Source organism: Rhinopithecus roxellana, chromosome 7 (assembly GCF_007565055.1).
Source record: "Rhinopithecus roxellana isolate Shanxi Qingling chromosome 7, ASM756505v1, whole genome shotgun sequence".
In the NCBI taxonomy this organism is placed as follows: Eukaryota; Metazoa; Chordata; class Mammalia; order Primates; family Cercopithecidae; genus Rhinopithecus; species Rhinopithecus roxellana.
In genome coordinates, this window is record NC_044555.1 from 141,936,772 (window position 1) to 141,951,089 (window position 14,318).

At 40.5% G+C, this 14,318-nt stretch overlaps 1 protein-coding gene across 1 annotated transcript in view; it reads right to left on the bottom strand.

Annotated features, from left to right (window-relative positions):
* The window catches only part of SATL1 (spermidine/spermine N1-acetyl transferase like 1), a 75,666-nt gene that overhangs the window by 21,348 nt on the left and 40,000 nt on the right, over nt 1-14,318 (bottom strand). Inside the window, exons 4-5 of the mRNA XM_030933675.1 lie at nt 9,974-11,071; nt 250-301 (exon numbers count right to left, since the gene is read on the bottom strand). Coding sequence (XP_030789535.1) covers nt 250-301; nt 9,974-11,071 — 1,150 coding nt within the window. The remainder of the gene's footprint in view (nt 1-249; nt 302-9,973; nt 11,072-14,318) is intronic.

A 14,318-nucleotide genomic window follows, 5' to 3' on the forward strand; every position in this document is an offset into this window, starting at 1 on the left:
TCCTCATTTTACATTCTGAAAACCAGCTGGTCTATTGCAGCTGTAAAGGTGTAAGAGCTCTTAAGTATCAATTTTGTACTAAAAATAAGGAAAATAAAATAGTGGAGCTCTGACAAAGCTATCAAATGTATGTCCTGTACATGCTAGTAATGGTGTCACCTTTGTGTACCAAGAACAATAGCTTCCACATATCTAAGTAGTACTGTGTGTTTCTTTTCCTTGCTCTGAAAATACCACAAAGTATCTTACCAGCTGCTGTTAACTCCATTGCATCTAGCATGCTTTCACAGGCAGCCAATTCCTGTCAAAGTAGATAAAACCTTCAGTTTATGATTTAGCAATAAATTATTAAGATGATAATCATCATAAAATTTGTATTAAACATTTATTGACATGTGATGTCCTGGGCAGTGTTAAAAGTTAGTCAGACTTAATCCTAGTCATCTAGAAACAAAATCTAAAACAGTAATGCAACAAAAGGATGTATAAATATTATTAGAGAGAGAGATTAACTATGTTGATACCTCACACATACGAATGTCAATTATCCAGATTAGTAACCTTGAATGCAGCCAGAAACTGGGAAGTAAAGCAAAAAATGTTACTGAGCATTCAAGGCAGCTGTCATAAAGTTTATGTATTATGAAGCTCATAGGCTTTACAGAGAAGTCTCTCAGGTGTTTGCCTGTGAGATGTTTTTGCCAGTTTAACTTGAGGCTTTTTTATTGTGGCTTTTTACTATGTCATGTATTTTTTTTTTTTTTTTACATATTCAGGGTCTTTCCTTCACGGTTTATATCTCATGCTTGGAAAGCAAAAGGTATTCACTCGTTTTCTTTTTAAGATCATAATATTAATAATTGATTTGTTCAACTTTTTTTGGTGTAAGAAGTTAGGTAGAATTTCACCTTTATCTTTTCCTCCCAATTGTCCCAACAGCACTTACTGAATAACCCATCCTGGATGACTCGGTATGTCTCTTTTATCATATACTACATCCTCATTTATAGTCATCCCTTTGTATCCATGGGAGATTAGTTTCAGGACCTGCTCCCTCAGCCCCAGGATACCAAAATCTGAGAGTGTTCAAGCCCCTTATATAGCAGAGTATTTTGCAATACCCTATGTATATCCTCTCATATACCTTAAATCATCTCTGGATTACTTATAATATCTAATACAATGTAAATATTATGTAAATAGTTATACTGTATTGCATAGGGAATAATGACAAGGAAAAAGTCTGTACATGTTCAGTACAGTTGCAATTTTTACAAATATTTTCAATCCATGGTTGGTTGAATCTACAGATGTAGAAGCCATGGATACAGAAGGCTGACTGCATACTTAAGAGAACTTCTGGACTCTCCATTCTGTCCCATTGATCTATCTTTCCACTAGTTACCATAGTATTTTAATTACTTACAGTTTTATAATATCTGGTATAGATCATCTCCCCTCATTACTCTTCTTTTTTGGATTTTTAAAATGTTTCTATGTGAAAATTTGGAGATTTTGACTGGAATTGCATTAAACTTTTAATGGAAATAAGCTTTTAAAATACAGGAGAACAGCAAGGACCAGATTACATAGAGCATTAGTAAGAAGTTTGGATTTTATTCTCAAGACAGCCAGAATCTCAATGGAGTTTTAAGCATTTTGACTGCTGTGTAAAGAATGGATTGATCAGGGAGGACAATATTTATGTTGATACCTCCCCTAAGATGCTGTAAGCTCCTTGAGGGTAGAGACTGTAATCCAAGAATCCTTATATCTTTTATACTACTTGGTGTATAATCTTCCCCTAATATGCATTCAATGTTTGTACGATGAACAAAAGTAAAATCTTTTTTTTTTTTTTTTTTTTTTTTGTTTTTTGTTTTTTGTTTTTTTACTATTGTTTTTTTTTTTTTTTTTTTTTTTTTTTTTTTTTATTATACTTTAAGTTCTAGGGTACATGTGCATAACGTGCAGGTTTGTTACATATGTATACTTATGCCATGTTGGTGTGCTGCACCCATCAACTCGTCAGCACCCATCAATTCATCATTTATATCATGTATAACTCCCCAATGCAATCCCTCCCTCCTCCCCCCTCCCCCCTCCCCATGATAGACCCCAGTGTGTGATGTTCCCCTTCCCGAGTCCAAGTGATCTCATTGTTCAGTTCCCACCTATGAGTGAGAACATGCGGTGTTTGGTTTTCTCTTCTTGTGATAGTTTGCTAAGAATGATGGTTTCCAGCTGCATCCATGTCCCTACAAAGGACGCAAACTCATCCTTTTTTATGGCTGCATAGTATTCCATGGTGTATATGTGCCACATTTTCTTAATCCAGTCTGTCACAGATGGACATTTGGGTTGATTCCAAGTCTTTGCTATTGTGAATAGTGCCGCAATAAACATACGTGTACATGTGTCTTTGTAGTAGACTAATTTATAATCCTTTGGGTATATACCCAGTAGTGGGATGGCTGGGTCATATGGTACATCTAGTTCTAGATCCTTGAGGAATTGCCATACTGTTTTCCATAATGGTTGAACTAGTTTACAATCCCACCAACAGTGTAAAAGTGTTCCTATTTCTCCACATCCTCTCCAACACCTGTTGTTTCCTGACTTCTTAATGATTGCCATTCTAACTGGTGTGAGATGGTATCTCATTGTGGTTTTGATTTGCATTTCTCTGATGGCCAGTGATGATGAGCATTTTTTCATGTGTCTGTTGGCTGTATGAATATCTTCTTTTGAGAAATGTCTGTTCATATCCTTTCCCCACTTTTTGATGGGGTTGTTTGTTTTTTTCTCGTATATTTGTTTGAGTTCTTTGTAGATTCTGGATATTAGCCCTTTGTCAGATGAGTAGGTTGCAAAAATTTTCTCCCATTCTGTAGGTTGCCTGTTCACTCTGATGGTAGTTTCTTTTGCTGTGCAAAAGCTCTTTAGTTTAATTAGATCCCATTTGTCAATTTTGGCTTTTGCTGCCGTTGCTTTTGGTGTTTTAGACATGAAGTCCTTGCCCATGCCTATGTCCTGAATGGTACTACCTAGATTTTCTTCGAGGGTTTTTATGGTATTAGGTCTAACATTTAAGTCTCTAATCCATCTTGAATTAATCTTCGTATAAGGGGTAAGGAAAGGATCCAGTTTCAGCTTTCTACTTATGGCTAGCCAATTTTCCCAGCACCATTTATTAAATAGGGAATCCTTTCCCCATTTCTTGTTTCTCTCAGGTTTGTCAAAGATCAGATGGCTGTAGATGTGCGGTATTATTTCTGAGGACTCTGTTCTGTTCCATTGGTCTATATTTCTGTTTTGGTACCAGTACCATGCTGTTTTGGTTACTGTAGCCTTGTAGTATAGTTTGAAGTCAGGTAGCGTGACGCCTCCAGTTTTGTCCTTTTGACTTAGGATTGTCTTGGCAATGCGGGCTCTTTTTTGGTTCCATATGAACTTTAAAGCAGTTTTTTCCAATTCTGTGAAGAAAGTCATTGGTAGCTTGATGGGGATGGCATTGAATCTATAAATAACCTTGGGGAGTATGGCCATTTTCACGATATTGATTCTTCCTATCCATGAGCATGGTATGTTCTTCCATTTGTTTGTGTCCTCTTTGATTTCACTGAGCAGTGGTTTGTAGTTCTCCTTGAAGAGGTCCTTTACATCCCTTGTAAGCTGGATTCCTAGGTATTTTATTCTCTTTGAAGCAATTGTGAATGGAAGTTCATTCCTGATTTGGCTCTCTGCTTGTCTGTTACTGGTGTATAAGAATGCTTGTGATTTTTGCACATTGATTTTGTATCCTGAGACTTTGCTGAAGTTGCTTATCAGCTTAAGGAGATTTTGGGCTGAGACGATGGGGTTTTCTAAATATACAATCATGTCATCTGCAAACAGGGACAATTTGACTTCTTCTTTTCCTAACTGGATACCCTTGATTTCTTTCTCTTGCCTGACTGCTCTAGCCAGAACTTCCAACACTATGTTGAATAGGAGTGGTGAGAGAGGGCATCCCTGTCTTGTGCCAGTTTTCAAAGGGAATTTTTCCAGTTTTTGCCCATTCAGTATGATATTAGCTGTGGGTTTGTCATAAATAGCTCTTATTATTTTGAGGTACGTTCCATCAATACCGAATTTATTGAGCGTTTTTAGCATGAAGGGCTGTTGAATTTTGTCAAAAGCCTTTTCTGCATCTATTGAGACAATCATGTGGTTCTTGTCTTTGGTTCTGTTTATATGCTGGATTACGTTTATTGATTTGCGAATGTTGAACCAGCCTTGCATCCCAGGGATGAAGCCCACTTGATCATGGTGGATAAGCTTTTTGATGTGCTGCTGAATCCGGTTTGCCAGTATTTTATTGAGGATTTTTGCATCAATGTTCATCAGGGATATTGGTCTAAAATTCTCTTTTTTTGTTGTGTCTCTGCCAGGCTTTGGTATCAGGATGATGTTGGCCTCATAAAATGAGTTAGGGAGGATTCCCTCTTTTTCTATTGATTGGAATAGTTTCAGAAGGAATGGTACCAGCTCCTCCTTGTACCTCTGGTAGAATTCAGCTGTGAATCCATCTGGTCCTGGACTTTTTTTGGTGGGTAGGCTATTAATTGTTGCCTCAATTTCAGAGCCTGCTATTGGTCTATTCAGGGATTCAACTTCTTCCTGGTTTAGCCTTGGGAGAGTGTAAGTGTCCAGGAAATTATCCATTTCTTCTAGATTTTCTAGTTGATTTGCGTAGAGGCGTTTATAGTATTCTCTGATGGTAGTTTGTATTTCTGTGGGGTCAGTGGTGATATCCCCTTTATCATTTTTATTGCATCTATTTGATTCCTCTCTCTTTTTTTCTTTATTAGCCTTGCTAGCGGTCTGTCAATTTTGTTGATCTTTTCAAAAACCAACTCCTGGATTCATTGATGTTTTGGAGGGTTTTTTGTGTCTCTATCTCCTTCAGTTCTGCTCTGATCTTAGTTATTTCTTGCCTTCTGCTAGCTTTTGAATGTGATTGCTCTTGCCTCTCTAGTTCTTTTAATTGTGATGTTAGAGTGTCAATTTTAGATCTTTCCTGCTTTCTCTTGTGGGCATTTAGTGCTATAAATTTCCCTCTACACACTGCTTTAAATGTGTCCCAGAGATTCTGGTATGTTGTATCTTTGTTCTCATTGGTTTCAAAGAACATCTTTATTTCCGCTTTCATTTCGTTATGTACCCAGTAGTCATTCAGGAGCAGGTTGTTCAGTTTCCATGTAGTTGAGCGGTTTTGATTGAGTTTCTTAGTCCTGAGTTCTAGTTTGATTGCACTGTGGTCTGAGAGACAGTTTGTTATAATTTCTGTTCTTTTACATTTGCTGAGGAGTACTTTACTTCCAATTATGTGGTCAATTTTGGAATAAGTGCGATGTGGTGCTGAGAAGAATGTATATTCTGTTGATTTGGGGTGGAGAGTTCTATAGATGTCTATTAGGTCCGCTTGGTGCAGAGATGAGTTCAATTCCTGGATATCCTTGTTAACTTTCTGTCTCGTTGATCTGTCTAATGTTGACAGCGGAGTGTTGAAGTCTCCCATTATTATTGTATGGGAGTCTAAGTCTCTTTGTAAGTCTCTAAGGACTTGCTTTATGAATCTGGGTGCTCCTGTATTGGGTGCATATATATTTAGGAGAGTTAGCTCTTCCTGTTGAATTGATCCCTTTACCATTATGTAATGGCCTTCTTTGTCTCTTTTGATCTTTGATGGTTTAAAGTCTGTTTTATCAGAGACTAGGATTGCAACCCCTGCTTTTTTTTGTTCTCCATTTGCTTGGTAGATCTTCCTCCATCCCTTTATTTTGAGCCTATGTGTGTCTCTGCATGTGAGATTGGTCTCCTGAATACAGCAGACTGATGGGTCTTGACTCTTTATCCAGTTTGCCAGTCTGTGTCTTTTAATTGGAGCATTTAGTCCATTAACATTTAAGGTTAATATTGTTATGTGTGAACTTGATCCTGCCATTATGATATTAACTGGTTATTTTGCTCGTTAGTTGATGCAGTTTCTTCCTAGCCTCGATGGTCTTTACATTTTGCCAAGTTTTTGCGATGGCTGGTACCGGTTGTTCCTTTCCATGTTTAGGGCTTCCTTCAGGGTCTCTTGTAAGGCAGGCCTGGTGGTGACAAAATCTCTAAGCATTTGCTTATCTGTAAAGGATTTTATTTCTCCTTCACTTATGAAACTTAGTTTGGCTGGATATGAAATTCTGGGTTTAAAATTCTTTTCTTTAAGAACGTTGAATATTGGCCCCCACTCTCTTCTGGCTTGTAGAGTTTCTGCTGAGAGATCTGCTGTTAGTCTGATGGGCTTCCCTTTGTGGGTGACCCGACCTTTCTCTCTGGCTGCCCTTAAGATTTTTTCCTTCATTTCAACTTTGGTGAATCTGGCAATTATGTGTCTTGGAGTTGCTCTTCTGGAGGAGTATCTTTGTGGCGTTCTCTGTATTTCCTGAATTTGAATGTTGGCCTGCCCTACTAGGTTGGGGAAGTTCTCCTGGATGATATCCTGAAGAGTGTTTTCCAACTTGGTTCCATTTTCCCCCTCACTTTCAGGCACCCCAATCAGACGTAGATTTGGTCTTTTTACGTAATCCCATACTTCTTGCAGGCTTTGCTCATTTCTTTTTCTTCTTTTTTCTTTTGGTTTCTCTTCTCGCTTCATTTCATTCATTTGATCTTCAATCGCTGATACTCTTTCTTCCAGTTGATCGAGTCGGTTACTGAAGCTTGTGCATTTGTCACGTATTTCTCGTGTCATGGTTTTCATCTCTGGCATTTCGTTTATGATCTTCTCTGCATTAATGAGTCTAGCTGTCAATTCTTCCACTCTTTTTTCAAGATTTTTAGTTTCTTTGCGCTGGGTACGTAATTCCTCCTTTAGCTCTGATAAGTTTGATGGACTGAAGCCTTCTTCTCTCCTCTCGTCCAAGTCATTCTCTGACCAGCTTTGATCCGTTGCTGGTGATGGGCTGCGCTCCTTTGCAGGGGGAGATGCGCTCTTATTTTTTGAATTTCCAGCTTTTCTGCCCTGCTTCTTCCCCATCTTTGTGGTTTTATCTGTCTCTGGTCTTTGATGGTGGTGACGAACTGATGGGGTTTTGGTATAGGTGTCCTTCCTGTTTGATAGTTTTCCTTCTGACAGTCAGAAGGACTCTCTGTTGGTCTGTTGGAGATTGCTTGAGGTCCACTCCAGACCCTGTTTGCCTGGGTATCAGCAGCAGAGGTTGCCGAAGATAGAATATTGCTGAACAGCGAGTGTACCTGTCTGATTCTTCCTTTGGAAGTGTCCTCTCAGGGGTGTACTCCACCCTGTGAGGTGTGGGGTGTCAGACTGCCCCTAGTGGGGGATTTCTCCCAGCTAGGCTACTCAGGGGTCAGGGACACACCTGAGCAGGCAGTCTGTCCGTTCTCAGATCTCAACCTCCGCGTTGGGAGATCCGCGGCTCTCCCCAAAGCTGTCAGACAGAGTCGTTCGCGTCTGCACCGGCTCCCGCTACTTCCCCTGTTGGTCTTCAGCTGTGCGCTGTCCCCAGAGGTGGAGACTACAGAGACAGGCAGGCTTCCTTGAGCTGCTGTGAGCTCCACCCAGTTCGAGCTTCCCAGCGGCTTTGTTTACCTACTTAAGCCTCAGCAATGGCGGGCGCCCCTCCCCCAGCCTCGCTGCTGCCTTGCGGATAGATCGCGGCAGACTGCTGTGTTAGCAGTGAGGGAGGCTTCGTGGGCGTGGGACCCTCCCGGCCAGGTGTGGGATATATTCTCCTGGAATGCCTGTATGCTTACAGCGCAGTATTGGGGTGGGAGTTACCCGATTTTCCAGGTGTTGTGTGTCTCAGTTCCCCTGGCTAGGAAAACGGATCCCCTTCCCCCTTGCGCTTCCAGGTGAGGCGATGCCTCGCCCTGCTTCAGCTCTCGCTGGTCAGGCTGCAGCAGCTGACCAGCACCGATTGTCCGGCACTCCCTAGTGAGATGACCCCAGTACCTCAGTTGAAAATGCAGAAATCACCGGTCTTCTGTGTCGCTCGCGCTGGGAGTTGGAGACTGGAGTTGTTCCTATTCGGCCATCTTGCTGTTTTTTTTCAAAAGTAAAATCTTAATACTACTCAGCACCATCTGTGGTTCACCAATGATCCAAAACCACACTTTAGGGACCACCACAATAAAAAGCTTTAGAAATTCTGGTAAGCAAGAAGTTATGGCTGCCTGGCAATGAAATGACTAGGCTCCCAAATAATGCTGTGATGTGGTGATTGAGAATAGTATAAAATGAGTTCATACAGAGGATACTTGGAATGGAACAGTCAATAAAACCTGCAATATATTCAGCTAAGCAATTACCGTGATTACAAACTCTAATAAACTCCTCTGCAAAGAGAGACTGTTTTGCAAACTTAGCAATGAACAGGAGTTAGGACAAATGGACATAAAGTATTAAGAACATAAAACTCAAAGCCAATTAATCATTATATACATGTATGTGAGACAGTAAGTAATTTAGCTTTTCTATTATTTTTCCAGAATGAATACTCATTAAAATTACTCCCAATAAACATCTTACGTATTATCAGATACATGTGACAAATTAAAAAGTAAATGTGGCCAGAAACCCTACAGATAGTTTCATTGAAATGGGGTAATCTAGTGATGTATTATTCCCTTGGTGATGACAATGGGCATTGTTTGGAAAGCTAGGAAAAGTACATTTGTCCAGGTAAAGAGATCGTCATTCAATAATAAGTTTATTAATTGCCAACCAGGTGTCAGATGCTAGAACTACAAAAAACTCTTTTAAAAATGTTTTCTACCACCTGGAAGAATGTGAATCTGTAATAATCTGTTGGGCATAGTATTTTGATAGGTTATTTAATCATTCAGATTAATGCCAGTTAGAGAAATGATGTAAGAATTTGTGGAAATGGAATAGAATATAAGCCATAAAACAACGGATAACTCAGTTCTTACAGATCTGTAACCAGGCCTAGAATCACTTCAACAGGTGGATTTCACTGGAAAACTATGGGTATTTTATTTTGGCCATTAAAACACACTCTCCAAAGGGAACACAAACTTGGCCTGATTTAGACAAGATTTAAATATATTAGTGAGGATATTAAAACATTTTCATTACAAAACACTTATGAGGTCTGCATATCTATAATCTGTGCCTTGCTCCAGCCACATATTTACTCCATAAAGAACTTAGTCTACCGCTTTATATGGAATTGTGCAGGTTGCCCATCACACAAATGAGTGCTTTCAGCACCACAGAACTTCAGCACAGTAACTGTGAACTACTAGATATCTTATCCCCTTTAATTAACTGGAATGATTTCTAAGGAAGCCATTAAAATAAACATTTAAATGAGAAATATGTAACCCAGCTGCTTGGCTCCTGGGGGCTGTCTGTGGATGGGCTTCAGTGATCAATGAACTGTCTGAGAATGTATGGAAAATTTGTTGCATGTGACTATTGTTTTTGGGGTTAGCTGATCATCAGTTTCAACAAGTAGGTGTGGCCTTAGAAGCAATGAGACTCCCTACCCCAAAATCTTAGCCACTAAAATATGAAACTCTATCATTGGTGGGTCATTTGTTTAAGGTAAGCATTTCCTTTCTCTAAGATACTCTTTTAAAGTTAAAATTTCCCCAGGAAACAGAACACATTCAGTCCCTAAAAGTTCCAGGAATTGGTTCCCCTATAACTTTTTGAGCCCCTTACGTGTAATGTAATCATTTTATGTTACTGTCTCATAACAACAATCTTTTGAGATATATATTGTTATAATCTTAATTTTAGATGCAGAAAATGAAGAGTAAAGAGGTTAAGTAACTACCAGAGGTTATGTACACATAACTAGCAGAGGCAGAATTCGAACCCCAACTATGCCTCTCTTACTCTTTCAGCCCTACACTAATGCTGTGAGGCTCCGTGTAATAAAAATGGGCTTACTTTAATCAGTCGCAAAATTTCTGGGCAGTCTCCAGCCTCTGCAGGTCTTATTTGAAAAGAATCCATGCTTGTCTGCCTCATGCCCATTTGGCTCACACTTGGCTGGCTCCTGCCTGGTTGACTCAGGCCTGGTTGGCTCAGTACTAATTGGTCCAGGTCTTGTTGGCTCCGGCCTGGGTGACTCGGCCCCGGTTCCCATATGCCTGGATGACCCCTGCCTGGATGGCTCATGCCTGTTTGGTTCTTTCTTGATTGGCTAGTGCCTGGTTGTCTCATGCCTAGTTGGCTGGGGACTTGCTGGCTCATGCCTGGTTGCCACATGCCTGGTGAACTCATGTTTGGTCGGCTCCGGACCGGTTGGCTCAGGCCTGTTTGCCATGTGACTCGTTGGCTCATGCCTATTTGGCTTGTGCCTGATTGGCTGGTGCCTGTTTGTCTCATGCTTGGCTGGCTCCTACCTGACTGTCGCCTGTCTAGTTGCCACGTCACTGTTTGGCTTATACCTGATTGGTTCCTGCCTGCTTGGCTAGTACTTGATTGGCTGGGGCCTGATTGGCTTGGGACTGGTTGAGATGGGCCTGGTTGGCTTATGCTTGCTTTGCTCAGGAATAGTTGGTTCAGGCTTTGTGGCCACATGCCTTGTTGTCTCCTGCCTGGTTGGCTCCTACCTAATTGCCACGTGCCTGGTTGTTTCATGCCAGGTTGGTTTATGTGTGGTAGGCTTGTACCTGATTGCCTCATGCCAGCTTGGCTCATGCTTGGTTGTTTCATGTCCACTTGGTTCATTTCATGTAGGCTTGTACTCTGTTGGTTCATGTCCATTTGGTTCATACCAAGTGAGCTCGTGCTTGCCTGGTTTATGCTGGTTTGCTTCGAATCTGATAAACTTGATTGGCTTGTGCCTGATTGGTTCATGCCCTGTTGATTCCTGCTTGATTGACTAAGGATGCGGTGGCAGATGATGGTTTGGTAGACAACTGATTGGCTGATGGCTGTCTTGATGGAACAGGATCCCTTAACTGTAGTGCTGTGGTGGGAGGTTGTTGGCTGTTTCCAGTTCTTCTCAACTTGATTCGCCCACTTTGAGATACCCCCCCGCTATCAAAGTGGGAATTGGAAAAAGAACCACCTCAGGAAGGTTATTAATGCCTCCGATTTGCTGGAGTTGACTTCACCAGCGACCACAGCTGCAAGCTTGGCTGAGTTTCAAGTTGTCATCTGGCCTTTCCCTGCCGAAAGCGGGGAAGTAAAGGGAAGAAGAAAATGATCTTGGAGGAGTATAACCACCAGCCTGCCCTTGCATGGTCACTGCATCATAGTGCCGAAGTCACAATGCCGGTATCAAAGTGCCTACGTGCTCCCCCGCGTGGTGAGGGAGGGGCAAAGCAGGGCTCGCTTGACAACTTTATTTCATCCTCTCTTAAGAGCTTAAAATGGTGAAGCAAGAGGCTGGAAAGAGTCTCAGAGCTTATGCTTGGCACTCTCAAGAGTCCCTGCTGTTTTAGCCAATTCAAAGAAACTTGCCCCAACTCCCCTCCCTTTCCCTACATCCCATTCCTCAAATAATTCAATTTCTATTTCCGTCCTGATTTTTCACTTACACTGGAAACCAGTTCCAGTGAAGTGCTCAAGTCCGGAATGCAGATAATACGTCTTTAAAGATAATAATAGCTGGGCTGGACCTGGTGACTCACGCCTGTAATCCTAGCACTTTGGAAAGCCCTGGCGGGTGGATCGCCTGGGGTCAGGAGTTCGAGACCAGCCTGGCCAATATAATGAAACCCCACGTCTACTAAAAATACAAAAAATTAGCTGGACATGGTGGCAGACACCTGTAATCCCAGCTACTCGGGAGGATGAGGCAGGAGAATTGCTTGAACCCAGGAGGTGGAGATTGCAGTGAGCCGAGCCGAGATCGCACCATTGCACTCCAGCCTCGGCAACAAGAGTGAAATTCCATCTCAAAAATAATAGTAATAATAATAGCTACAGCTAACATTTACTGAGTTCTTTTATGGCCTAAGCTTAGTGGAATGTACGATTCATTTTCTTATTCAATCCATATCAACACTATTATCCCCAGTTCTGAGGAAACTGACTCAAAAGATTTCGTTACCTCCCCAAGGCTTCGTAAAAGTTGGTGGAGAGCCTGAATTCAGACCCAGATCTATCTTTCCAGGCTTTTTATTATTACTCTGTCCTGCCTCTTAAAGCACATTCTACTCATTCTCCATCCTCATATCTGTGAGGTCAGGCATTTTGTCCTTTTACCTCTCCTCCTCTGCAGGATTCATTCTCCCATCATTTTAACTGCTGGCTTACTTCCTGAATAATGTATATTATATAACTGGTTCTAATATTGTTTCAGATGGAATATTGTTTATTTTTTAAATATACCAGAGAACTTTGATTGAGGCTGTTCTAAGTCTCAGCTGTGCTAAGGGCTTTACCTATGTATTATCTCACTTAATCATCACAATAACCCCGTGATGTATATACCGTTGTTCCCCATTTTATCAATAAACTGGAATTTAAGTTAACTCAGTTCCCCACGTGTAGTAAACAGAGGAATGGGGATGGGTATCCAAGGCCCATCCCATAGATAGAAGCGTTCAATTTAAACTAGAGAGTCCAATCACTATTAGGCCTACGTTAGCTATAAATTGTACCTAGAGAGCCCATCTTCTTAGCATGACAAGCAAATCAAATCACATCGCAGAATTATGTCAAGCTTAATACAAATTAGATGTAGGTATGTTGCTGCTTTTCATCTACCTTATAATGAAAACAAGAGCTAATATTTAGTGAATTATTTCTGCAGTGTCAGGCATGGTTCTAAGGAACACTTGTATTAACCCAATCCTCATAACAATCCAATGGAGTAGGAGATAGTCTTATCCCCATTTTTCAAGTAAAGAAACAGATCGAGAGAGGTTAAGTAAGTTGACATAGGTCACACAGCTAAAAGTCCAGACAAAACAAGGAAAACCCAGTTATTTTGTTTTCTTCTGAAATGCAGGCAAAGAGATGAGGTAATTTTGCTGTTTACTTTACAAAATCAAACAATTTGCATAATTTATTGTGAGAATGGATGAAGTTTGTCTTTTGCTTTCTTGGAGGAAGAGGCAAGTAATAGGTTTCTGGTTGATGTCTTTAATAAGTAAAGTTAGAAAAATGCAGTTTCATAACCTAGAATTGGTTAACGAGTTTATTTTGCATTTTCTTTACATGCGTTGAAGACTATTTAGATATTTGCTTTTTGTTATTTTAAAATAATATTTGGTTTGAACATAATGCATTTGTGTTTTTAAGGGAACATACACAAAATATATTTTTGCTTAAAGTTCCTTATTAGAACAATTTGTCCCGTCTTGGAAACTCAGAATAAGACTGGCTCCATCAAACATTCAAAAATCCACTTTAATTGATACACCATCAGGGAAAATACAGTTTTTAAAACTATTTTTTAAAAAGCTTCAGTAGTCTATCATTGCCACAAGGCGGCAGTGTTATCCAGTGTAGGAACCAAAAATCTAAGTAATATTGCAAGCTTGTTTATATTTCATAAAAGTATACATGTTATTTGAATTTGAAGTTTCTTTATTCCAGATATTAACAGAAAAATTTTAAAAGCCTAATTTTAGTTTTAACATACTATTTTATTAAAGATCTAGTTTAGGTAGTGAGTTTTGTAGGCCAAGACTTCTGAAATTCTCTTTCTAAAACTTCAAAATGTACACGCATTGTCTGCTCTACCAAAATGTTTTGAATTAATATAACATATGAAGCCACCCCTCAGAGATCCATAATATGTACAATCCCCTTTTTCTGTAGGTGCTAAGTAAAATCCAGACACTTTTAGTAGCAGAATGTATCCAAATCATGAGACAACAAAGCATATTACCTGCAGCAAATTTGTAAGGGTCTGCAGCAACCTCAATTCTTGCTTTCCCAGAAGAAAGAATTAGACTGAGTGGCATAAGGCAGAAGAAGAGACCGAGACAAGTTTTAGAGCAGGAGTGAAAGTTTATTAAAAAGCTTTAGAGGCCAGGTGCGGTGGCTCAGGCCTGTAATCCCAGCACTTTGGGAGGCCGAAGAGGGTAGATCAATAGAGGTCAGGAGTTTGAGACCAGCCTGGCCAACATAGTGAAACCCTGTCTGTATTAAAAATACAAAAAATTAGCCAGGCGTGGTGGTGGGTGCCTATAATCCCAGCTACTCAGGAGACTGTGGCAAGAGAATTGCTTAAACCTGGGAGGCGGAGGGTGTGATGAGCTGAGATCGTGCCACTGCACTCCAGCCTGGGTAACAGAGTGAGACTCTGTCTCAAAAAAAGCGCTTTAGA